General features: G+C 33.3%; 3 protein-coding genes across 4 annotated transcripts; all 3 read right to left on the bottom strand.

The window, feature by feature from the left end:
* Positions 1-10,880: 10,880 nt before the first annotated feature.
* On the bottom strand, positions 10,881-12,744 carry LOC7494025 (glyoxylate/hydroxypyruvate reductase HPR3). The gene is made up of 2 exons (XM_002301278.4): positions 12,196-12,744; positions 10,881-11,540 (listed from the first exon to the last, which is right to left on the bottom strand). Exons 1-2 carry the CDS (start codon positions 12,727-12,729, stop codon positions 11,013-11,015), a joined length of 1,062 nt encoding a protein of 353 aa, XP_002301314.4. The 5' UTR covers positions 12,730-12,744; the 3' UTR covers positions 10,881-11,012.
* On the bottom strand, positions 11,393-15,940 carry LOC7494024 (glyoxylate/hydroxypyruvate reductase HPR3). 2 transcript variants are annotated; one of them, XM_024596045.2, is made up of 3 exons: positions 15,345-15,940; positions 14,389-14,936; positions 11,393-11,540 (listed from the first exon to the last, which is right to left on the bottom strand). In XM_024596045.2, the coding sequence occupies exons 1-2, from the start codon at positions 15,831-15,833 to the stop codon at positions 14,409-14,411; spliced, it is 1,017 nt and encodes a 338-aa protein (XP_024451813.1). In that variant the 5' UTR covers positions 15,834-15,940; the 3' UTR covers positions 11,393-11,540; positions 14,389-14,408. The 2 variants fall into 2 exon arrangements, with proteins under 2 accessions (XP_024451813.1, XP_002301313.2); XM_002301277.4 differs by lacking the exon at positions 11,393-11,540 and having other exon boundaries at positions 14,225-14,936; positions 15,345-15,939.
* A 1,229-nt stretch (positions 15,941-17,169) lies between these two features.
* Positions 17,170-23,870, bottom strand: LOC7494023 (UTP:RNA uridylyltransferase 1). The gene is made up of 6 exons (XM_002301276.4): positions 22,412-23,870; positions 21,722-22,090; positions 19,079-19,302; positions 18,899-18,962; positions 18,037-18,233; positions 17,170-17,810 (listed from the first exon to the last, which is right to left on the bottom strand). Exons 1-6 carry the CDS (start codon positions 23,531-23,533, stop codon positions 17,600-17,602), a joined length of 2,187 nt encoding a protein of 728 aa, XP_002301312.2. The 5' UTR covers positions 23,534-23,870; the 3' UTR covers positions 17,170-17,599.
* Positions 23,871-27,460: the final 3,590 nt, after the last annotated feature.

Below are 27,460 nucleotides of genomic sequence, written 5' to 3'. Positions count from 1 at the left end.
ACACATACACACGACCCCTGATGCATGTAAAAACCGATGCCCTTGTAACTTCTTTTTATCTCTCGGAAATTAAAGCACTCTAGAACAACCCATGTTTGAATAAAAGCTGACCGAAATTTTTTCATAAAAAAACCTGAAAATTTAACTGAAAAGGATAGAAAGATATATAATATACTTGAGACCTTATAATACACAATAGTTTATATATAGATGAGTAGGATCGATTAAAAAAAGAAAAAAAGAAAAAAAAATGAGTGAGGACCTATGATAAAAAAGGTTCTCTACCTCGGATACTCCCACTGAACTAGAATCTAGTTAAGAATTTTATGTTACTTTGTGTAATGGCCCTACGTACTTACACTTCATTTGGCTATATGTTTATTTTTGGGTACATGCATGTGATGTCTTTGTGTGTATAGTTATTCCATGAATAGATATATATAGCTGTTCGGTGTGTGTAGCATGGTAATTAGCCTAAAGGAAGATTCTAATTAGACCGATTTGCCGAGTCCCACTGGCTTCGGTCGCTGAAAGCAGTGAAGAGATAGATCGAGAGAGATTTGAAAATATGTGTTTCATAGGAAAAATCAAGAAGGGTAGGGTAAATAATTGAGCTAAATACCTGGTTTGTTTAATTAATTCTTCTTCTACCCAAGCTGCACGAGCTGTCTTGTTTCCCTTCTTTTTCCTAGTTTCCTAGTGCATGTAAAAATGCTTGATGAAAAATGATTTGCGTTAAAAATCTCTATTTATTTAATTAGATTATAATTGTTAGTGGTATATATAATCTCAAGCCAATATATTCATAATTTTAAGAGTGGTGAATCAATCATTAATGCTTAGAAGATTATAAATACTTGTTGTGTGTTTTGATTCTAACATGGTATTAGAGGATAAAAAAACTGACTGTCAGACTTCCAAGCTTGATTCTGCTGTCTCAACTTAGGACACTGAGCATTCCAATGACCTTTCTGCTTACAGAAACTGCACTCATTGAAGCCAACCCTTGTGTAAGGCTTGTTCTGATGATTAGAGAATGACTTAGAAGGTATTGCTAGTACAAAAGGATTTGAAGCAGAAAGAATTCCCTTTTCAGAATAAGACTGAAGACGTATTTCTTTAGCCAATAACTCACTGACAACAGAAGGCAGTGGAGAACGATGCAGAATTGAACCTCTAAGTCCTTCGAAATCACTGCGAAGTGCTGTTAAAAATTGTACCAATCGTTGCTGCTCTCTACGTTCAATATAAGCATCACATGCTTTTAATTCTACCGATTCTGTAAGAGCCAATTGATCCCAAAGATCTGTCATGGCAGAATAGAACTCCTGAATACTCATATTCTCCTGGTGAAGAGCTCGTATGTCATTCTCTAACTGATACTGTTTTGCCAAATTTGATTGCGTGAATAACCTTTGCAGATGATCCCAAACCTCTTTTGCTGTCTCATACTTCGCCAACTGCGTACCTATCGAATGCTCAACAGAATTGTTGATCCAAGTAATGATCTTTGCATTATTTGCTTCCCATGTATCTATCAAAGCAGAATCCCCCTCCTCAATATTCTTAGGTATCATATAAGCTCAACTAACATACCCCCACATCTTCTTTCCCTTAAGAAAATTTCTCATTACATAGCTCCAATACGAATAGTTCTTCCCATCCAACCTCACACTCACAGACTGAAGCGAATCATCTCTTTCAGTAGCCATAATCAACAATCACAGAGAACCAGAATGCAAAAGCAGCGGAAAACAAAATACCAAATTGCAGAAACTGAATAGAGATTGCAGAAACTAAACAAATATCTTCTCAAACTTATACGATTACTCTGAAACACAAAACAAATTTGCAGAAACTGAACGGAAATACCAAATTGAAAAAGCTGAAGGGAAGACGAAATATCAAAATAATTGCAGAAACTGACGAAATACCAAATTTTGCAGAAGCGAAAGACAAAATCTCACTCCAAAATTTTTTGGATCCGCGAAGTTGTGTTCGGGATTAAGCCTCGTTTCATAAAACCAGCTCTGATACCATGTTAAAATAATTGAGATCAAATACAAAAAGGAGGCTAGAATTCTGAATAATCTGTTTATTATGAATGCATTGTCTTAACCTAAATACAAATAAAGTATATATAGGTTAAACTGAAAGTACTATTCTACCCTTAATAAATAAGACTACATAAATATTATTTAACAAGGTTAATTAGAATTTAGAAGAGCAAGGAAGTAAGAAAAACAAGACGTACGTAGCAGCAGTCGAAGTTACGTAACAACAACAACCCCTTCCACGGCATCAGTTTTTTATCAATTCCAACAGCACATACGAGGCAACAGAACTCCAAGAATGAACCACCAGCAGCATAAAAATCACTCTCTAATATCAGCAGCTTGGAACAAGACACAACAATAGTTTCTCCAGCAAGCAGCAGCAGATAAATCAGTTGTAGCAGTCAGCGATTCCAGCTTCAATTCATGTGACAGCAGGCCTCCATCATAGCTGCAAACCTTTTTAAATTTGAATAGGTTTGGTCATCCAGCAAATTATAGTAGCAAACTAATTTCAACGCAGCATCCAGCAGATCTCGAGCACAGCAGCGCCAGTCTCTTTTCAAAGTAAACAATAGCCTCCTTGATCAGGCAACAGCAAGCAACAGTATAATTGGTTGCAGTTTCTCAGCAGCAACATAGTACAATTGAAACAACAGTTGTTCAGTTGAACAGCAGTAGCAGAAACTTGGGATAAAATTCGTAAAACAATTCATCCTAAGTTCAAAACAAAAACCAACACCAGCAGCAATAACTTCCAGGTTGAACAAAAGCTTATAAGTTGAACAAGTAGCATTGACAGTACGTATGGATGGAATTCTTGGATTGGTGGGGGGGTATTAGTGGTTGTCTTCCTAGCTGTGTGGATGATCTATTACATTAGTGGCCCAATCTAGTATTTGGAAAATTTAAATGTAAGGCTTGGTCTATGATTTCTTGTTGTGTTAGCTAGAGTATATGGCTTATGAGGAACAAGGTTATCTTCAATGATAGAAATGTGACCTTCGAAGACAACTTCCCCTTGATTCTATATCATTTCTTGAATTGACTCAAGTCTAAAGATGAGTTCTTCATGGTTACTGGAACTAATTTACTTATAGGGCTTCAAGGTATTATAGATTGGTCTAACAACACCAAATAAAAGTTTTAAGCTTGACGCATTAGCTCCTTCAGTCCTGATGCCCTTTTTTTATTTGTATTTGTTGGCTTTTTATTTTTCGTTGTTTGCTTTCTGTTTTTGTCTTATTCTATTTTCTTCTCTATTTTTCTTTTTTCTTATCCCTTGCTTTTGGCTACCTTCTGATCAGCCCCTTCAATATATTGACTTCTTCCACAAAAACAAATAGCATTGACAATAATTTCTTTAATGCAAGAGTTCCAATAAATGTTTTTATCATGGCTTCTAATAATTTTGTTCAACCTGCCATTCCATGCTTTGATGATCATTATAATTATTGGAGTATGCTAATGGAGAATGTTTTATGGTCAAAGGAGTATTGACAAATCATTTCTTAAAAAATAATTGAATCGTCATCTAGATCAACAATATTGGATGTGGATACAACAGAGATAAAAACGCAACGATTGAAAAATTTTAAAGAAAAGAATTATCATTTCTAATTAATTGACCTATCAATATTGGAAACCATTCTTTGTATGGAAACTTCTAAGAATATTTAGGATTCGGTGAAAAAAAAGTATCATATAACAACTAAAGTAAAAAGACAGCAACTTTAAACACTTCAAAAATAATTCAAGTTGCTTAGTATGAATATGGGAGAGTCAATCACATTAATTTTCTCGAGCAATGGCAATCATTAACAAGATGTGAATCCATATAAATAAAACAGAGGATATTACTATCATTGAGAAAACTCTTTGATCGTTGACACCAAAATTCAGTGTTGTAATGTGTTGAAGCTAAGGATATTGATAAACTTTTCTTTGATAAATTGCAAAGTTCCTTCCTAATTCACGAGCAAAAATTGAATTGACAAGACAAGAAAGAGTAAGCTTTACAGTTTTCATCTAATAATCATTTTTCTATCTACAAAGAGGTGGACAGGGAAGTGGAAGAAGCACAAACAATAATAATGTTAGATTTTCACACCAGAAATTTAAAGATAATTACTTTTCTAATTTTTAAAGAAGAGGAAAATGATATGACAACAATTACTCAACCTTTTACAAGCCAATGCTGGTGGACAAATCAAAAGTTAAATGCTTTAAGTGTCACAAGTATGACATTACAAATCTAAATATTAAACTAATTTGAATAGGAATGGTGGTAAAAAAATCTAATTTTATAGAGAAGAAAGGGGAAATGTCTTTATCGATGGCTAACCATATGAATGAGAAAAATCACCAAAATTTATGGTACTTAGACATTGAGTGTAGCAATCACTTGAGTGGAGATAAATCAATCTTCTCTAATTTAGATTAATCTTATCAAGATTTTATAAAGTTTGGTAACGAGTAAAAAATTATCACTATAGAAAAAGGAATGACAGTAATCCAAACCAAGAAGAATAGTGCTCATACCATTTTCAATGTTTTCTTTGTTCCAAAATTGAAAATAAATTTGTTTAACATTGGCCAACTTTAAGAAAAAAAAGGTATGAAGTTTATATCAAAAACAAAGTGTATAAAACTGAAGACGACAAATTGGGATTAATTGTTAAAGTTAATATGACAGAGAATTGATTATTTTCTCTATATCTGCAGAATATTACTTATTCATGTTTTTTATGAGATTAAAAGAGAAAGCATCATCTTCGAAAGCATGGCATCTTCGCTATGGACATCTTAATTTTGATAGATTGAAAATTCTACATCAAAAGAATATGGTGACGGGTCTTCCTAAAATTTATACTTCTTCTCAAGTTTGTGAAGAATGTATTTTTAGCAACAACACCAAAATCAATTCCCATAATTAAAATTATAGAGAATAAGAAGGCCATTAGAGCTTGTTCATTCCAATATTTATGGACCAATAACTCCACTTTATAATGGAGGTAAAAGATATATAATCATCTTTATTGATGAAATTAAATGTGAGAGCCCCCTACTAGAGAGAGATTGTACCTAAGAGTGGGAGACCCAAGATCATCTATGAAGATAATATAAAGCTTATGAGCCCCACTAGAGATTCGTGCCAATCCGAGACTGTATTGGAAAGATGGAGATCAAAGATCAATCATTAACAAATTAGTGAGAGGTTTTTTGGCATCGATTAGAGAATATGTCAGTCTAAAATTGCATTGGATAATGGGGGATCATAGATCAACCCATGGTGAATTGATGAGAAGCTCTTAGACATCAATTGAAAAATATGTCAATCCGAGACTAAACTAGAGAATGGGGGATCCGAGATTAACCCTTGGTGAATTGGTGAAAAGCCCTTAGGCATTACCTGGAGAATGTGCTAGTCTGATACTACACTAGAGAATAGAAGATCCAAGATCAACCCCTAGCGAAATGGTGAGAGGTTCTTAAGCATCACCTGGAGAATATGTTAGTTTGATATTGCACTAAAGAATAAGATATCCCAAATCATTCCATGGTGAATTGGTGAGAAGATTTCAAGCATCACCTAAAGAATGTGTTTGTCTGAGACTGTACTGGAGAATAGAGGATCCGAGATCAACCCCTAGCAAATTGGTAAGAGGTCTTTAGACATTACCTAGAGAATGTGTCAGTCTAAGACTACACCAAAGAATAGGGGATCCAAGATCAACCATAGAAAATTGGTAAGAGGCTCTTATGCATCACTTGTAAAATGATGTAATTGAAATAGGAAGACCTCATACCTATCCCTTAGAGATTGTGGGGTTTTTTCCCTAGGAAGACTATGTCAATCCTATTTAATAAGAGTGGTGTTATTGCACTAGGAAGACCAAGTCAATTCCTTTATTGAAAAGTGTCTGGAAGCCCCCACTTGAGATTTATAGATAGGAAATGAAATTCAGATATACATTATTTTTATTTAAAAAAAACTTACATTTTTATTAAGGATTATGCATCCTAAGGTGATATGAGTGATAAATACGAGGGAGGTTCTTAAAAGGAATATGTCTTAGAGTTGGTGCCAAGGTTTTTGTTTTGACTGCTCTGATAACTTTGAATGAGTGATCTTATTTTGATTCAAGGGGGTTATAAATCCTTAGGATACATAAATGTCCATGGGTTGATCCCTTATGATTCTTTCTTGATCTTTCATTTCTACTAAGAGAATGATTTTTCTTGTAAGATCCTTCATGTTGGTTATTCTTATAAAAAAAAAGGCCTATATCGTAGTAAATTAGCATCTTCCACCCGTATATGATTTTTCATTACTTGCTTCACCTTGAGCAAACTTCTATCTGGTAAGGTATAAAGTTTTCTTTGGATGACATGTTCTCTTACCCCTCTTATCAAGGCCTCTAAGGCTACTAGCTCAAGCAATTTTTTCACCTTAAGCATCTCCTTATTAGACCTCTTTAAATATACATGTGTAGACTCGCCCCCTTATTAGGTAATATCAAATAGCTTCATAGATCTTTTTTTGGCTGGTATGCTGGTGTTAAAGTGTGTCATTAGCTTAGCAAAGAGATCATTAAACCCTTCAATAGAGCTTGGCTCCAAATTATTGTATCATGTATGCGCAGATTCTTGGAAGGTTGTGGGGAGGATTTTGCATATTGAGTCATTATCCTGGATGAGAAACTCTAAGTTATCATGCACATTTTGTACATGCTTCCTTGGGTCAGCTAAGCCATCATTGTTATGGAAATGTAGTTCTTAGATAGTCGAGTTTTCAATATTCAATTGGATAAAAGAGAACCCCTTCATTGATAGGAGTTGTAGATATTCTCATAGGTATGCTCATATACAAATCATCTCTTAGTCTTTTATTTGTTACGCTCTTAGGAGCTTGAGGAGTTTGGTATGGAATGACAATTATGGTAACTAGTGTCCACTCATGGTAACTAAGGGAAGTACATTTGGACTACCAGCTTTGTACATGGATATCGCAATGGTATGAGTGACCTCTTAAAGGACTTCTATGAATGTCATTTTATCTAGTCTCCTTTAGGTAGATCGTCTATGAGTACCTGGCACGGTCGATGCTCGTGGCATAAGGGCGTTGAGTGTTACTAAGGGTGTCAAGACTTGTTGGGTGGTAAGGTTTGATTTTTCCCTTAGATTGCCAACACGACTTGAGTGAGGAGTTATACCTGACTAGTGAGTTGTTAAAGCTCTAGTTGGGTAGAAGTGCTCGCGGTAACAGGTAGAGTTGTCTCACGTCCTAGCCTAAGTGTGTCTTAGTTGTGTGCCATGAAATGGCCTAGAAATGTCCAAAACAAGTTATAGAAAAAAAACTGATGGCTTTTTCATTAGTTTCTTATAGACGGCGCCAATGATAAGGTTCTAAAATGTCCAAGTAGCTTAGGAACAAGGATTATATGTTGGATAATCGGTTAATCTCTCAGTTCTAGCAATTTGATCCATTCCCCTTAACCAAGAGGGTTGGTAGCTGGTGTCTGGTGCTTGGTAAGCTAAGGTGGTTAGTAGCTAATACCTATAAAAGGTTTTTTTTTATATAGATGTAAGAACTCTCAAATGCTTAAATAAGTATTTGTGTAGAGAGAAAATGTGCAATGATATTTTAGAGAGAAAGACTCTAGAAATATGTATGCTAAAAATATAAAGCATAAAGAGATTGTGAACCTTGAGTTTGAAATATTCATTGTGTATTTATAGTCCACATGTCTTCTTTTTTTGTAGAGATGAGAGACTAAAGTGTAACTCCACCCTTGTGATATCTTAAGTTATTCTACTCAAAATAATATGTATTAGATTAGTATAAAATATTGAAAGACTAGCGTGGGGTTTTGAAAAAATTCTCAAGAGAGTGTTGGGCTCAGGCAAGTTGTCTAAAGCCCATTAGAGGTGAAAGTAGACTCAGATGCATTATCTGAATCCAAGTATGTTGAGCTCGGACATGGTAATTTGAGCCCATAAGGATGTTGGGATGCATGCCCAACACTAGCTGGGTGTACGCCCAATACAGGCTCGAGATATTTTGTTTTTGAATAAAAATAAATTAATTGATTAAATATAAATATGAGATGTTCACTTCAAGATATTTTGTTTGGTTCGCTTTTTGAGATTGTTACTTTGATGGCGTGTATAACCTTTATCGGTATCATCATGAAACCTTTTGTAGTGGCACTAAAACCATCTTAATGAGCTTGAATATCTTGTTTTTATATTAAAAAAAAATTAACTCAACCCATTGTATAATAGAAATCACCTTTCTAATTATTATCTTATTTCGTGTTTACTTGATTGTAAAGAAATTGATTGAATATTTCGCATAAGATCATAGTTATAAAATATATCTTGGCACGACATGTTGATTCAGGACATAGTCAACCTGACTCATAGCTATTGTCGAGTTTTAACACAAGATTAACTTAGAGTTGACCTAGTTTAACTCGATTGATATGGCGTTTGAACTAGATTGACCCGACAAGTGAACCCACAACCTAGTCAAATCTCAATTTAACTTTTTTAAAAAAAATTAAAATCAGTTTTTTTATATAAAAATAAATAAATCAACTTGGACTAACTCGTTTAATTCATGACCCAAGCCTTATGCTAAGTCATGGATCGAATTGGGTTTAATAACTTTACACGTGATATCAAATGAAATCAATGTAATCAATGTTGTGACAACTTCAAATTCATGCAAACATGAAGTTCAAAGTTTACATGTCAATTAATAAATTTATAAAAGCTAGCTATACCAATAAATTCATATCCATTAATATATACTAATGAAATGCCAAAATCTTTTTCACTATAGTCATCAAAACTTTTGAGGACTTATTTTTCTTTTACTTTCAAACTTAGCTTCTTTTTTTTTTTTCTCATCTTCATCCTTTAATATTGAGTTGATTATCAATTGAGTTTTAAAATTATTTTTTGATTTGTTTTTTATGGGGTTATCACGATCTCATGACCTGGGTCACAAGTTTTGTGAGTTAGCCAGGTTGACTTGTTCTTTTGTTAATTGAATATTTTTTTTAATTTCATCATTTAATATATGGTTGATTTGAAATTGTACTTTATAATTTTTTTTATTTATTTTTTATGGAGTTATCATGTCTTATGACCCAGGTTTGACAGGTAAACTAGAACTAACTCAAATTCTCCAACTTTTTTTTTAATTTCATCCTTCTTTTTAATCTTTAGCATCTTGTATTTGTCATTGCCTTCTTTTTGTTGCTGTTCCTGTTTCTTCGAGTCTATTAGACATGGTTTTCTCATGGGCTGCTTCCATGAAAAAAAAATCCCATCACTGTATCACGGTTTGGGTCTAGACAGGACTGAGGGACTTAATTTATGAATCATAAGATTCATTAATGACTTATGCTGGCCCATGATTCTAAACAAAGGAAACAGAAATAGTCCAGAGCTCAGTAGTTTTCAGTAGCTGGACTTGTGCTCCAAGCCTAAAAACCAACCACAATTCCCATCCCACCTGCTCTCCTAGTCCAGCTTGGAGTTAATTCAATTATGATAAATATATATAATAAGAAACTAAAAATTGTATAAAACGTTACAGTTTCTTAAACCTTAAAAATTACTATTTTAAATTGTAGAGAAAGAAACTAAAGTTCTCATACTAAAAAGTTTTTATTTCATCAATCTCTTCTTTAAAAAAAATAATCTGAAATGCTATTCAAACATCTTAAAAATCTGTTTGGCTACGTGGTGGCGTCCACATTTCTTGCGGCCAAATTTTGCAAGCTGTTTGGTTAATTAACAAACGCTTGTTACTGTACATGGATCCCATGAAATACTGCGTTTGAAACGCAAGAAAAAAGAAAGCAGCTAGGAGCTGCTTCCTGCACGTTACAAGAAAAGAACTGTGCTTCACTGAACAATTTTTTTTTTTAATCAATGCAGTTAATTGATTTCACTCGCGCTGTTCACGTGAACGTGAACAATAATTTTTTTTTTGTTTTTTTAAAAATTAGTTTAAGGTGAATTAAATTTACTTGTACTGTAATTTCAATTTTATTCCTGATAATATTTTACCTAATTTTGTAGTTCTTGTCGGATGAATTTTGTACGTAATGGAATTGTAGATAGTTTAATGGAACAATAAATTTTTTATATATATAAAGTATGATTTATTTCATGATGTAATAGCAATAGTTAAATCCACAATATTTAAATTAAAAACCATCAATATCAATTTATATATTTTTAAAATTATTTTATAACCTCAATTTCAAAAGTACTATTAACCAAACATATTAAACTACTTTTTCTTCAACCTCAATTTCAACCACAGTTTTAACCAAACATCTATTTTTTCAAACCAACCTCAACTAAAAGTACTTTTTATAAAACTTTTTTTAAATCACAATCACAACAGTTACCGCAGTACCAAATACACTCTAAATAGTAAAATTCTAATGAGATTAAAAGTTTCAATCTAAATGGAGAAAGATTCCAAAAATAATAAGGAAAAAAAAAAGTATGAGTAGTAACTTCTAGGTTAAATTTGAACATGTTCTCAACTCGAAAAATTTACTTGACGTATCCAATTTAGAATAGGAATTTTGCTCAACTTCAATAAATGTTATGAAATATCATTAAAAAGTAAGATTACAAGGAGAAAACATGTGAACGTTGTGATTGAATAAAATTGGCGATGAGACTAAAAGTTTAGTGTAGCAAGTAGCTAGCTAGGTTGATTGGTGCTTCGACCTCGAGAGTTAGCGAACACCAGTCAGTAACTTTACGATTTCCAAAAAGATGCAAGGTGTATCCATGACAATGAAGCATTGAAGGGCTTCAATAATGAAATTAAACATTTAATGACAGTAATATCCATGTCTAAATACTTGAATTAATTCATGACAGATTAACCAGCTGCTGCAAACAGAAAGATTGTTTTGTTCATTCATCCAATATTACAGGTGAAAGCAAAGGTTTATTTGAAAAGAAAGCTTCCAAGTTCCCAATCACAAGTTCAACCAAAGCCATCAAAGTTTCCTCAGTGTGGACAGCTCTATGCGGTGACAGGACAACATTGTCTAATGCAATGAGCTCACTGGGAACATGAGGCTCGTTCTCAAACACATCCAATCCGGCACCTGCAATCTCTCCTTGCATCAAGCACCTCACCATTTCTTGCTCGTCTATAATTGCCCCGCGTCCGACATTAATGATCAATCCTTTCTTCCCCAATGCTAGCAAGACTTCCTTGTTAATCATGTGACGAGTTTGATCATTTAATTCACAACAAATTATGAGGACCTCACAGTTTGCTGCTAGTTCACAGACATTGGAATAATAAGGGTATGATACAGATGACTTCTTGTTCCTTGAGCTGTACAAGATATTGCAGCCAAAGGGCTCTAGCCTTTTTCCAACTTCTAGGCCAATGCTTCCAAGTCCAACAATCCCAACTTTCCTGCCTCCCAGCTGAAATAACAAACATCAACATCTTATGGAGAAACAAATTACAGCCATCAATACACAGAAATAGGATATTTATAATTCAATTATCAGCATATAAGATGGCAATTCCTTTTTTTTTTTTTAAAGGAAAAGAAAAGGAAAAATAAAGATTCAACAGAGTAGACATTTGGGGTGGGAGGAACCGAAGTAAGCACTCCAACTTCTAGGATCTGAAAGCTTAAATTCGTGGGTGTTTGGTATGTAGTTCAAAGTGCTTTTTGTCTGAAAAAAAGCACCGAATTGATCATTTTTAGGTGTTTTCCATAGTTTTGGCATGCTCACATCGGAAAAACACTCAAACAAGCATCAATTTGATGCCGTTTCAACTCAAAACGCGTTTTGAAAGGAGCCCAAATCGCAGTACAAAACAGTGAGTTTTTGCTATATGAGATGACATATTGAGAGGCATTATTTCTATGGTTTATCACCAAACAAGACTCGAAACATTCTCAAGCTTTCAATCAAATTAAAAATGATTCAAAAAGATATTCCAAATTCCAGGAGTTTCCTAACAATATGCCTTTTTCCCATTAATTTCAACACCTAATTGACTTGTCTCGTTGAGAATCAACAAATTTTTTTTCAGGTGCCTAACAAGATTTTCTGCAGGACCCCTCACCTTAGAGCCAAGAGAAAAATCTCCGTTGTTAGCCCACAATCCTTGGGTGACGTAACGATTGCCAGCCGATATCTTTCTCAGCGCATCAATCAACAGCCCTACTGCTATATCAGCAACATCCGCAGAAAAAAGGCTTCCAGCATAAGCCACAGATACCCCTCTCCGACGACACTCTTGCAAGTCGATTTGGTTGAGTCCAGAACTTGTGGTGACAATAAGCCCCAGAGATGGCAACAGCCTTATAGTGCTGTTGGTGACTGGACAGGTTCCATGGGAGAGAATAGCTTGGACTGAGTGTGCATGAGTAGTCAAAAACTGGTCTAAAGGAAGTGGTGAGTCCCATGCTTTCAAGAAATGGAATTTTTGGGAGAGTTTGTCTTCGTGATATTTGAAGACTGGTGGTGGTTCAAGAACTAAGACTTTTGGCTTTGGGAAAAGGTTTTGATCATGATTTTCTTGATGATAACCATTACAATCCATTTTCAATGTTTGGAGGAGATTACCAAAGAAAAGGATAATTAATATTCCACACATAAAACAGCGACAGGGTTTATACAATAAAAGAGATTATAGAAGCGTTTGGGAACGTGCTGACCTTGTGTTTCTAAAACTTTTAATTTTTTAAAAAAAAAATTTGTTATATTTTTTATTATTTTGATATATGTATATATGTATATGTATATGTATATATGTATATGTATATGTATATGTATATATGTATATGTATATATATCAAAAATAATTTTTTTAAAAAAATATTTAAATAAAAAATATTTTTGAGTTAACTTGCAAACTTCATAATAAAAAAATATTATTTAAACTCATAAATATATTTTAAATTATTATTTTTAACAAAAAAAATAACAATGAAAAATAAAACTTGATGTAAGGTCACATAGGGTATCAAAAAACCCAATAAAAGGAAGAGGCTAAAAAATAATTTTTTAAAATAACAATAAAAAAACCTAATTAAATTGGGTTAATTTGTAAACTCCATGACCATGAGTATAAGATTGAGATAACTTTATAAAAAAAAAATTCAAAAACCAATTCTTAATAAATAGACATCGTTTATATTTAAAAGCTCGTTTGATATTGTGATAATAATTATTTTTAAAAGTATTTTTTATTTGAAAATAAATCAAAATAATATTTGTTTTATTTTTAAATTTTATTTTTGATTTCTTTTAGTGAGTTGAAATTGAAATTTTATTACTCGTGTATGTTTTAAATTTAAATGGACATCATTTCAATATTTTGGTGAATTCTTTTGGCTTCTCATTGTCTTTTATTTAATTTTTCTTTTTATTTGTTTTCTAATTTTATATTACATTTCTTTTAATTTTGTAAAAGGAATCTACATGAATAAAATGATCTCTCCTTTCACCAAACACTGCACCATTTCCTTCTCTTTGGCTGTTTTAGGCACGGAGTCCTCAACTCAAGATACTTGAAATTTATGTTTTTGTTTTGGGGCTATGTTCCAGAATCAAAGGTCAGGAGTGGCTCTCATGGTCGTTCGGAGCATCAGATTCATGCCACGTTGACTAGATGAATGTTGATTGTATGAAATTAGCACAATTAGTTGAACGTTGTTAGCACCGCGGCTCTCGCAATCGTTCATGTTTTGAGACTGTTCGAGGAAAATTTTTTCAATGTCTGAATATCTTGGCGTTCCCTTTTAGCCTAAGGGACTCCAAATATATTTAAGAAGTCTTTGATTAAATGGTATATATCTTCTTCTTCTTCTTCTTTTGGCTCCCTCATCTACACTAGGTTAATTGCTCCTTCATCAAGTTTGCAGCCATTAAGAACAATTGAGAAGCCATGGCTAGGATTTTAGGATGCAACCAGCATCCAGATAATTCTGATAAGAAGGTAATTCCGCACGGCCTCCCCCTCTTAAAACCATGATGATAAGACTTCTTCATCTTTTATCTTCTCACTCGCTTTGCAGTCATATCATACTGTTATGATCGGTATGCATGCAGAAGAATGTGAAACAATCACTGGAAGGAATCAAACAGGATTTACCAAAATGGAGATAGGTTTGATTATCCAACATCAGAATAATAACCATGCAAGAGATTGACTTCTTTATGATGGCAAAAGAGATTGCTTGTAAAGAAGCTTTGTTCAGAAATTTGTTTACTGATTAACAGATATCATACAAGAGATGATTAACAAACTGACCTGCAAACCGACGAGTTGAATTATTCGCTGTCCACATATTCGGAGAGTAAAGGCTTATTTGACAAGAAAGCTTCCAAATTCCCCACCACAAGTTGGCTTAAATCCTTCAAAGATTCAGGTGTAAAAACAGCCCTATGCGGTGACAACACAACATTATCCATTGCGAAAAACTCTTTAGGAACACTAGGCTCAGTCTCGAACACATCCAAGCCAGCACCTGCAATCTCCCCTTGCATCAGACACCTCACCATTTCCTTCTCATCGATGATTGCCCCACGTCCAATGTTTACAATGACTCCTTCCTTCCCCAGTGCTGACAACACTTGTTTATTGATCATGTGGCGGGTTTCGTCACTTAATCCACAGCAAATGATGAGAGCATCACAATTAGCTGCAAGCTCACAGACATCGTGGTAGAACGGATACGAAACATTCGGTTTTTTCTTCCTGGAGTTGTACGAAACAAAACAACCAAAGGCCTCGAGCCTTTTAGCAACTTCATATCCAATATTTCCCAATCCAACAATTCCAGCTCGCTTACCACTGAGCTGAAATTACCAAACACAAAGAATACATATAATCAGACACAATTAGTTAGTTCAATCAAACGATAACTTGCTGATGTTGAACCTTTTTAGGGGTCCATTTTTATCACCATTTTGTTTCGTTATGCGGAAAGGCGCAAAAGATCAAGATAGCCGACCGCAGCTAGTTTGATATTGAGGATCTGCTGCTGCTGGTGGTGTTTTGTTTCATTGGCAAGAAATGGAATGGCGATGCAGTAAACCAAATCAACAAATGTTTTCAGAGCCTTTTCATTTCAAGAATTAGACATAATTAATTAAATAAACCAAAAGGTACTAACTTAAAATCTAGTGTTGCTTCCAATTATCATTCTTTTAAGTCATTAAGAACTAACAGTGACCCATATAAAGAGAAGATTCACGGATCAAAACCTTAGAACCAAGAGGATAGTTCCCTTTAGCAGCCCAAAGCCCTTGCCTCACATAACGATCACTAGCCGAAACCTTTCTCAGAACATCAATCAACAAACCAACAGCCATATCAGCCACATCAGCAGAATACACGTAGCCTGCATTAGCAATTTTGATACCACGGCGGCGACACTCAGGGATGTCAATCTGGTTAAGACCAGCACTAGTGGTGACAACCACACCAACCTCTGGAAGCAGCTGGAGGATGTCAGCGTTGACGGGTGCACCACCGGAGGAAAGGATAGCTTTTATGGAATGAGAATGAGTGGACAAGAACTGGTCTAGAGGGAGTTGGGAGTCGTAGGTTTTCAAAAATTGAAATTTGTTGGATGCAAAGGATTCTTCGCCAATGAGTGAAAAGGCTGGGGGTGGTCTGAAGAGCACTACTTTTGGGAGATCTTGTTGCTCTTCTTCTTGGGTTTTGTCAGAGTCTGTATCATTGACTCCCATTTTTTAGTGTTAGTTTGGGAACGACAACAGAAGCTAGGAAGGAGGGGTCTGTTTCAGATAAGGCACTATACTATACTTCTATGGCTGCTCTGCTTTTTGGCACTTCCTTACCGGCTTACCGGGTAAGACTTGGAACTTGGAAGTACTGTCTGGTTCTCTCCTCTGTACTCTTTGTGTTTAATATTGTAATAATTTTTATAATTATAATTTAAAAAAATTTATTTTATAAAAAATATTTTTAATTAAAATTGGTTTAATATTTATATATATTTGATTGGTTGAATTTGAAGTTAAATAAAAAATAATTTAATGTGTTTGGTTAAGAATACTTTTCAAATTGAGATTATAAAATAACTAAAAAAGATATATATTAATATTGATGATTTTTAATTTAAATGTTGTATATTTAACTACTATTATTATATCATGAAATAAATAATACTTTATATAAAATATTTTTTATTGTTCCATTAAACTATCTACAATTTCATCTAGTATGAAATTCATCCGATAAGAACTACAGTTTTCTTGGTTTTTTAAGCGTGCAACAAAATCAAGTAAAATATCATCAAGAATAAAATTAGGATTACAATCAAATTCTGCAAATGTTACATCATCATGCGATCTCTTTCTAATTTATGTAGTGTCATTGAATAATGTTAAACACTAATTTTTTAAATAAAACACAATTAAAAATAAAATAAAAAATTAGATCTTTTTTACTGGGTCGGACCTAATCTAATACATTTAGATTTGGGTCGGATCCAGTCTTGCCATTCTTCACTGTTCACTTTTATAAAATAAACAAAAAGAAATGAATTAATTGTAAAGTAAATAGTATAGAGTGAATACTCTTATATTACAGAATGTTTGGGAACACGGTTCAACCCGCGTTTCTAAAAGAATTGAATTTTTTTTTTTTTTTGCTAAAATTTAATATGGTTTGTACGTTTTGGATCGTTTTGATATGCTGATGTCAAAAATAATTTTTAAAAAATAAAAAAATATCATTGGCATGCATTTTAACACGAAAAATTATTTAAAAAACACCCGCAACCACACTGCCAAACAAGCTCTATATAAAAAAGAGAAGCATTGAAGCTACTTTCAATTAAGCTGCATTGTAAACGCAAATTAAACTAAATCCCACAAATAATAAATTTCATTTTATAGTTTACCAAACAGTTTTTTTCTATAAATTGCTTTAAAAACAAAATAGCCACATAATCAAACACCCTCTTGATCTTTTTGCAGTCACTGTCTGATACTTTAATATCCAATAATTTGAGTGTCAAAACTCTTCATTAGTTTTCCTGATTCAATCACATGAACGTAATAAAAGAATAAAGAATTATCATTAAAAAAAAATATTTTAAACAGAAAAAATCATCGTTAATTCTAAAGATCCTTGCATTCCTGGAATACTCATACTCTGTAAATGCCCCCAACAGTGAAAAAGCTTCACATAAACCAACCTGGGAGGAAGAAGCCTACGAAACAATGGAAGATACTCTCCTAAAGTTATGTTACTTACTCCAATTCCAACTTTCCGGTCGGCTGTCAAAACCTGAACTTGGGATTTTTAGAATTCTGAAAACTAAGAGTTCTGTGCCAGAGACAAGAATCAAAAAAAAAAAAAAACCCATAATACGAAAACAAAAGGCATAGATGGAAATGAGGAGGACGTTAGGAAAGCGACTTTACACGACAGGTATAACTTGTCCATAAATACATCTATCATGCTTTTCCAAGCACAGACCAGTCAGTCAACTGGGAATATAGGGTTCAAAGAGCGTTGCACAGGGATTTGGATCATATTGCAAGATATCTGCAGCACGTTCAAATTCTTCTCTCAGAACTTTTATGCTGAATTTATCCACGACTCTACCAAGGTCATGAGATATCTCAAAGGGGTCCTCTATGCATATCAAATGGCGATCATTCCCAATCCTCCTTGTCCATTCCTTTTCGTGTTTGCTGTAGAAAGATAATCACAGTATTACAGTCAGTCAAACGTAACATCTCAAGCTGACTATAAAGTATAAGCAGAAAGAAAACCTTTTGAACTCTCGAAACCAATTTAAATAAAAATAAAGTTTGTGATAATGTCTGAAAAATAATCATAAGGCATATATTTGTCAATCAAGTCTCGTAATTAGGCAGATAAAAATCTTATGAAAAGACACTGGAAAGCACATATCACCTGAGTATGCTTCCTGTACGAACAGATATAACAGCATTTGCATAATCATGACCATATGCCCAATAATTGAAAAATGCCCATACTAATCGAGCAATTGTTTCCTTGTTTCGAGATCCAAAACCACGGAGTTTTTCAACTTGATCAAAGTAAGCACATTGAATGTCATCTACAGTGACAGAGTATGTCGTTCTCATCTCCTGAAAGAGAGCACCTCACAATAAAGACATTTACAGCAAAGACTAAGAAAACAAGCAACAAATTTCACTTGGAAATGCTTTGTTCAGGTAGAAGATTTTGAAGCTGAATAATGCTATTGTCCAAAATATTTGTGCCCCAAAATGAGTTTACCAGAAAATTATAACCACTTAATGTTCATCAGCAAACTGATTCAGTGTACTTATTTCAGGAAGAATACATTACTTTTCGAAGCGTAATCAGATACAAGAATATGGCAAGAGTTCACTTCATAAACCAAAGCAGAGGATGATACTCAATATCCTCTTGGATGCTCCCTCCAAAATAATGCCAAGTACCATATAAGGCTGAAAAGACAACATTTTGGCACCACGACAGAGAACACCATCCTATGAAGTAATCACTAACTAAAATTGAAATCCTGAGCACATAACCAGCAAAAGGTTCAGATTTCCCACGCTATTAATTTTGGGTCATTCATCTATTCAACTGAAGTAAAATATAATAAGGGTGAAAGAAATCAAAAGAACATCCAATTCCCTTAACCTTCGGGAATAATCACATTAAAGAATGATATGACCACATACTGATATGTCAAAATAACTGAAATGCTAAAAAAGACCCAATCTAGAATTCCTAAATAAACAAGCAGAATAGAAATGCAGACCTGTAAGCATGGAAGGATAGCAGGTCTACGCTGCTGTAAAAAATGAATGCACATTAAAACATACCTGAAAAGAAAGAAATATCAGGCAACAAAAACTCAATAAGCGAACATAGATGTCTTTAGATCATATAGGCCCATGACAAGTTCAGCAAAATATGATAATTCTTAATGATGACTCACGCATAACTAGATAGGGTCCCTTGGTAAGTTGCATTGACTCCTCTTGACTTGGCCCAGTGTTTCACTATAAAAGCTAATTGCCGTAATCTGACATCTATTTGTGCATAATCCCGAAGAAGCTTTGTATTCACAACAGCCAAAACATTGTTTATGCATATGTCACAGGAGATGCCAGTCGCGGGATCCATAAGCTTTACTATGGGAACCCTGGCCCGAGTCAATGCCTGCAAAGTAATGGGATTATGGACTCGAAAATAAATCAAACAAGAGTCACAAGACATCCTAACAGTACAGCAATTTTTAAGGAGAATAAACCAGGATCAATTAGTGTGGAAAATAAGACATCATATTAAGAAAGAAATGGATAGTGATTAAGTTATAACTGGATTGACAAGGTATATAAGGATCCAATGTTGTCTTACATATCTCTAAGTTATTTTCTGAGAGCATGCTCTCACTTTATATCTCACAAAGGATTCTACCTTATTTTTTCAGAGCACGTTCTTACTTTTAACCTGATTGATTATCCAAACAAGATAATTATTTCTTTGAGAAACCTCTAGATTATACATAGCTGAAAAAAGATGGCTAAGCGAATGAACTGCACAAGTCAATAGAAATTGCATTGATCATCTTAGAGTCGTCCAAACACTTGCAAACAAAATTTAATATAAAAATTGCAGAAACATGAACTCACCATGAAGATGTAATGGCACATAGTAGTTCCATGACCTCATATCACTAGGCTTACAAAATAATTACTCATTAATACCTTGACAATAGTGTTACTAAAATGAGAGGAAAAACACATATTCACTCCCAACAGAATACTGAAAAATAAGGACCCAAATGGGACTAGGAAAAAAAAAAAGCATGGAGAACACAAAACACTGAGAAAATAAATTGCCCAGGTTAATCCGTTCACCGAATTGACATGCCAAATACACACAAAATGAAGACGCATCCTGAATGTGTGAGTAACAGGAATAAGGACGTTAATTGGCCCACATGTGTGAATGTGTCTGTGCACACACAACTGTAGTAATAACATGGTTCTAAAACAAATTTACCAAAGCAGCAATTTGTAGATCACGGCTGTTACCATCTTATCAAATGATTTTCATTTCATTACCTAATTGCAACAAGAGAAAAATCCTCTGAAGATGTCTAATAGAATAGGCAACCAAACAATAAAATGAAAAATATCAAAATAATTGGTAACATGTTATATTTATTACTAAGGTTTACTTCTCAAGCACTTTAAGGTAGGCATCATATCAGCTTATAGTTCATAGATCACCTAAATTGGCTAGTTGCAGAGTATTGTAAGCAGCAACATGATCTTTAGCAGAATTAGTTAGCCTTTCATCATGGAGTTGCCATGGTAATCTATTTATGTTATCACATCACATGCAACAAAATGCAACACCAGACAACTCTTTCATTTTAAAGGCATAAATACAACGCAAACAGCTCGTCAAACCCAAAAATGGCGGCCAGTGACCAAACTACGCAATTCAAGATAGTTTAAAAATAATCATCTGTGTTAAATATCTTTTAATTATCCGTATTACATATCCCTAATATGACGGGGGATGTTACAAGTGAGGAGGAGTTGTTATTGATCTATTTGACGGGTTTGGACAAATGGAAAGACATCAAGACATTATGGTAGTAAGCTTTCTTTGCAGCTTTTTTTCCTTTTTGATAGTTGTTGATGGAGTAGAACTATAATTTTTTTGAGAATGGAGCATTTCAAAAACAATTCTTGTGGGAACTGCCACCCCTACGCTGTTCCACTATGGGGGCCTCTCCGGGGGTTTCTTTGCTGGACACTCAAATTTCAAAGTGATGAGATGGCTCAGGGCTCTCAAATTCCAATTGTCCTAGTGTGTGGGTTTTTCATTTGAAAGATGTCTTTTTCTCTATTTGTACAATCCATTTCCTTCATCAATAAAGTTTTCTTTAACTAAAATTACTCGTTAACATTCAATCCTAAGGGTGGACATTGGAAATCTGTTTATCGTATCAAACATAATCCACAAACACAACAGGTGTAACCCCAAGCATCTGCAGCATTTAGCATATTTAATCTGCATGCTCTGCAATTTACAACTTCAATATGGCAATATAGTTAAGAAGACTAGGTTGTATGTGCATGCATGTGTTTTATTGTCCACAGGATTTGGGGAAAATGATATTTGAACTCATTATCAGGTAGGAAAAATCATATTCTTATCTTCCAGAGTGATTCTACCTTAGAAACTATCAATGGTAATTCATTAATTAGGGCACTGCATTTAGAAGACTAGTTAATAGAAGGTAAACATGCTAAGAAACTAAATCCTAACATTCAGCTAAAAGAATTAACGTGTATAAAATTAAATTATAAAAGAAAAAAACAGGGTCTACCCTTGAGAATGATAGAACTTCATCAGAATGCCTGGAAGCTAATTTTAAACGTCTGCATATAATATTCTAAAAAACACGCCAGGCTACTCAATTGGGGAGCTCTAGCAGAAGTCATTTTCTTTTACCCAGTAAACATTCTAGGAGTTTGAAGAAAACCAAAACAGTTAAATGGCATTTATTGCATTATCTCTGAATTCATTAATCCTCTAAAAGGACAGCAATCTCATTTACCTGCACATTCTGGAGGTTGCCTGACTGCAATATATCAGCCAACTTTAACAAGACCTCAGACTTGTTAATCTCAGCATCCTCAATTGCGAGGCAAACATCTATATCACTCTTTGAAACTCCAAATGAATTTGCACCTGAACCATATAGGTATAATCGAGCTTCAGGCCATTCCTTGTTGACTAGTTTCTCCAGTGACATCAAAAATAGCTCCTGCTTCATTTTTTCTTCCTCTGGCGGTATCAATGACTCATAAATTGCAAGAAAAGCAGCATTTAGTCTGTCGATATCTAAACAACATTGCGTTTGCTTTTTAAGCATTCTCATCCTCTGACTAAGTATCTTTTTCCCCCTGTTATCTGATCTAGACTCCTGATTATCAAAACCGCAAGAAAATCCAACAGATTCACGATTAGAGAAGGAATTAGAAACAGCTACTAAGCAATAATTATATTTTCTTACACTAACCTCAATTCCGTTTTCATTAAGAACGTCGACTGAGAATGTCCATCAAGGTATATAATTTAGTTAACTAATGGAAGATTCATATAGTTACAGTAGCGCCCTCATATTTATATTGAACTCCTAGTTACTTCAAATTTCAACTCCTAGAACATCAAATACAATTAAAAGATTCACATAAAGTAACTGACTTTAAAACTCAATGCCCAGATAGAAAAGAAAACAACAGACCTTGTTACTTTGCTTCTTGTCTTTCTTGCCTTCAGATTGACCATTAAGCAACAAAGAATCCACCAGCTCTTCACCAAGATCATCCAATTCCCCTCCATCATCCTTTCCATCTTCACCATTTTCACCATCCAAATTGATCAAGGATTCCCCAATCTCCGAACCCAAAACGGAATGCAGATTACTACCGGCAGGTGGACCTGGACGATCAAGCTGTCTCGTAAGCCCCAGCTCAACTGACCCCTCACTTCTCCTCACTTTCTCATTATTCATTTCACTATAATCTCCGTTTTCCCTGGTAATATTAAGCTCTAATTCTCTCCTCCTACTTCCGTAATCCCAATTCCCTCCACCTCTAGGCTTATTGGAGAACCCGGGAGGCGGAGACCTATAATTCCGGTGCTGTTCCTGGTGCAGGTGTTGGTTTCGGTGCTGGTTTCCCCATCCTCCACTGCTGCCTCCTGGCTGTCGCACTTCAGAATTCCTCCTCGAATTCGAGTTTGCTTGCTTCTCGAGATGCCTATTCCTTTCCAATCCATTGAAGCTTCTGCCCCCTGGTCCTACTTCTCGCACCAAATTCGCATTCACTAAAACCTCAGCAGGGCTTTGAATCTCACTCGAAAACGAGCCGAACTGTAGCTTTTGCTCGAACTGTTGCTTCTGTTGAAGTAGATGCTGGATCGAATCGTCATTATTATTATTATTAGCTCTAGTCTCCACATTTGAAAACCCTAATCTTTGCAAATCCTCTGCTAAACATTGATTTCCACGGGGGTGAGGAAAAGCATTGTTTTTCTGCGGAAAGCCGAGATTATGGGGCCAAAGAGGAGGCGAATTAGAGAGAAGATCACGGCCGTTGGGATGCAACACTTGACGAGACGGTACAGGTAGACTGGGGCCAACAGCTGCAACTGCAGGATCAAAACCGAGAGGCTGAGGCTGAGGATTATGTTGATTTTGATTGTGATTTTGTAATTGCGGGGTCATAAAAAGAGACTGAGATTGCTGCTGCTGTTGCTGCGATGGTGTTGGGTGGTGGTTAGGTCTTCGGAGTAAAGAGAGTAGAAATTCGCCGCCATTATTCGCGGGCGGGATAAGTGGAGCATCACCGCCGCCACCGGACATTGTATTGTAGTCGTAGACTAGAAGGTTTCTACACTGAAAAGAGTGGAAGACAGAAGGTGATTTTTATTTTATTTTTTTTCCTCACGCTCGCTAGAATCGATTGAGTTGTGCTGTTATGGTTGGTGAGGATTGGGTTTATATGCTTGTACGTATAAAAGCAAATCCATTGAATCGGATTGATTTGATGGGATCACGATTTACTGGTGTTAATTGAACGGCGTTGATTGGAGTTGTGTAGTAGTCTGGTGATTGCGAGGAAGGAGAGTGAGGGGAGGGTGACTGTGCGTCATCTAGTCTGACGTGGATCTAGCTTATCAGGGAAGTTGTTGGAAAAACGAAAAGGTGTTTCAACGTTAAAACATCCAAAGCGTATTAAAAGAAGCTAAATAAATCTAATATTATTCACCGCTATTTCTCTGTCCAGGGTTCTTAAGAGCATGGTAGCCTCTTTACGGGGCTTATTAATTATTATTATTTATTTAATTAAAAATAAATAAAACCTTTTCTATTTAAATTATACAATAAAATAACGAGAATATCATTAAAAGAAAAAAAATTAAAATGAACGTCAAAGGCTATTTTTATATTTGCATAGTAGCTTTCTTATTATTATAATATAGAGCCGATAGATAATTTGATATTTAATCAAATATAAAAATTAAAAAATATAGTAAAATAATTAAAATTTCATTAAAAATAAAAAAACTTTAAATTAATTTCAAGGGGTTTTTTTCTTTTCACAATAATTTTTTTATTATTACCATATCAGATCAAAAACAATTTAATATTTGAATATATATATATATATATATATATATATATATATAAACAAAAGACAGAAGCGTGTATGATACCAGAAAATGCGTGAGAGGCACCTATTCATTTTTTGTGGTGAGTGTGGCAACTCTCAACTTCAAGAAATACTTTTTTGTCGTTTCGTTAAATGCGTTGCATTGTCCTCTTCCTTGTGGAGCAGCACGTGTCAATGTTGATGGAACTGTTTGTTGTTGGTGGGCCTCTCTTTCTTATTTCATTTTCTTTTCTTTGTTCTCCCTTGAAAATTATAATTTGACCCTCTTTATTGTTGGTATTTCAATTTTAGTTCTTAATTATTTTATTTCTAATTTTTGTTCTTGGTTATTTTGTAGAAGTTTTATTTGTTTTAAATTTCGTCCTTCAATCCCAATTTATCAAATATTATATTTTTCAATTTGATCTTTATTTTTTTTATTTCTAATATGTTTTTCTTGGTTCTTTTATAAAAAGTTTTATTGGTTTTTATTTTCATTCTTCAATCCAAATTGATGGTACTCGGGGTGTTAAAAAAAAACCGATCAACCGATTAAACTGTAAAAACCCTAAAAAATAACGGAAAACACTAAACCGAGAGAAAGAAAAATCAATCAAACCAATTTAAAAACCATATCACTCACTCAGTTTAGTTTAGTTTCGGTTTCAGAAAGCTGAAACCAATTAAAACGACCGAACCAGACCGGTTTAACTAAATTGAAACTGCCTAAAAAAATTCTTCCTTTTTCTTTCCTTCGTAACTATCCATTCTTCTTTATTTTATAGGAAAACAAGGATCGGATTTTAAATTAATTGAGAAATATTCAATCTTAGAATGATAATTTTTCTCCTACGAGTATATGTCTCGGTAGAAAAAAATAAAATAACTTGCATCGTATCTTTTTCTCAAAAATACATAAAAATTACACAAGTTTTTTTAATTTAAATACATAAAAATGATTAAGTTGAAATATACAAATTCTATCACCATCGTAGTTTACATAAATTCTTATAATAATGATGCCTCTTAAATGCTATCAAGAATTATTTAAATGGCATTTTCTGTGTTTTATTTTATGTGTGCGTTGCTTGGTCTCGAAAAAATGCAAGTGAGGAAATAGAAACAAAAGATAATAAAGTATAAAATGGAATTGAATTATATATATATATATATATATATAACTGACTTGCTCTTTAATTTGAGAGAAAATGAAGAAAGTGGAGGAGAAGTAGAGAAGTTTCCAAGTCATTCTTTCCTTCACTGTTGTGGGCTGGAACTTTAAGAAGAAGGGAAGATATTTTTTTTCTTTAATTTACGACAATGTCTTTCATTAAAGCCCCACATGTTATTTTCATCCAATCCCCAATAATAAGTATTTTTTTGTGTATTTATTTATTTATTTTTATTTTATCCAAGATTTTAAACTAATTGATTGATGATTTTCATTTTTAGTCATAAAAAATTTCTCTTAATTTATTATTTTTCCGGTTAAAAATTATATTATTTAATATTTAATATGGAATTTACATATATTCCGTGAGGCTTATGAAATGATTTAAAAATCATATATGCCATTTTCTTTTATTGTTATGCCATATATATGTCCCTTTACTTTCTTTCAGTCTCTCGAGTGTTTTTTGTCATATAATATTTGTAAATGTATTCTCATCTTTATAATTATTATTTGATTTATTAAAAAAAATATTCTTTAAATCTTTTTTTATTATTAATATGAATGTCCAGACCAGTTTGCGTGTATCTTGACTAATCTCACAGCTCCTAAAGTTAACGATCATGTAAGTCTCCAGTGATCTTGAGGGACTCGAACTTGTAATTATTAGAAAGCTAATAAATTTAAAATTTGATCAATTGAGCTTCTCTTATAGTTAAATATTCTTCAAATCTTGTTATATGTAGTTTTGAGTATTGTCATTAATATGATAAAATTGATAATAGAAAATATCTAAGACAATTGAGGGATAATTGCGAGTTTTGTTTGAGGTTTTAAATTAGAATGTATGAATTTTTACTAGAGATCTGAAGGCTTTCATTCCTGACAGTTATTGCAAAGACTGAAGGCTTTTGAATCAAGTTGGTAATTATGAACAAAAAAAAATATATAAGAAATATTTTTTATCTAAAAAATCAATAATTATAATTTTTTCACTGCTACAATATCTTTAAAGTAAAAAAGAAATTAGCAAAATTTACAATTTTGTCATTTTTTATTAAATAATAAAGATAATAACAAAAAAAATTATATAAATAGATCAAGTGTAAAGTGATAAATATTCAAAGTATAAAAAATAAAAAAATATTTTTTCTGAAAAAATATAAAGAAAAAAAAAGGAAAACAAAAAACAAATTACAAAAAACATGAAGATAAAAAAATGATGATAAATAGAAAAGGTGTAAAATGATAAAAATATCAAGTATAAGGAACAAAAAATATAAGAAATACATGTTTTCTATTAAAAAAATTTCAGTTTTGCCACCATTATTGTAAAAAAAACTTGCAAAATTTACAATTATATTATTTCTACATGAAAACACCATTTTCTTTTAATATACATATATAATAATTTTGTGCATATAATTGTTGTCGTCTATATGTCATTGTAGCCCGAGAAAATAAAGAAAGGCATGCACCATTTGTTTTTCGTTTGTTTTTGTATTTGTAATTATTTTTATGTGTATTTTAAAAGTATGTTTTTTACTTTTAAAAATATTAAATTAAAATTAATTTTTTAATGTTTTTTTATAGTTTTAATATGCTAATGTAAAAAAAATTATTTTAATATATTCTTAAATAAAAAATACTTTTGAAAACACTTAATTTACACCACAATATATACTATATTAAAATCTAATTAAATTATATATAAAGAAGAAAAATTTTCCACCTTTTATGATGGATCATCTTTCGTTGTGCTCTTTTATCCATGGACACCTTTTTAAGCAAATGAATTTCATTACAAAATACGTTTGTTCAGAAGTAAGTCACAGTAAAATACACATCCTGCAGCAGTCTGAATTGCTGTATTACAATCCAAAACTCAAAAACAATATTAAAATATTTGTTGATATATTAAATAATGAAAAAAAGAACATTTTTCATTCATGTTTTTGCTGATCAC

Source organism: Populus trichocarpa, chromosome 2, assembly GCF_000002775.5.
Source record: "Populus trichocarpa isolate Nisqually-1 chromosome 2, P.trichocarpa_v4.1, whole genome shotgun sequence".
NCBI classification, from domain to species: Eukaryota; Viridiplantae; Streptophyta; class Magnoliopsida; order Malpighiales; family Salicaceae; genus Populus; species Populus trichocarpa.
This window is presented reverse-complemented; position numbering and strand designations above follow the sequence as displayed.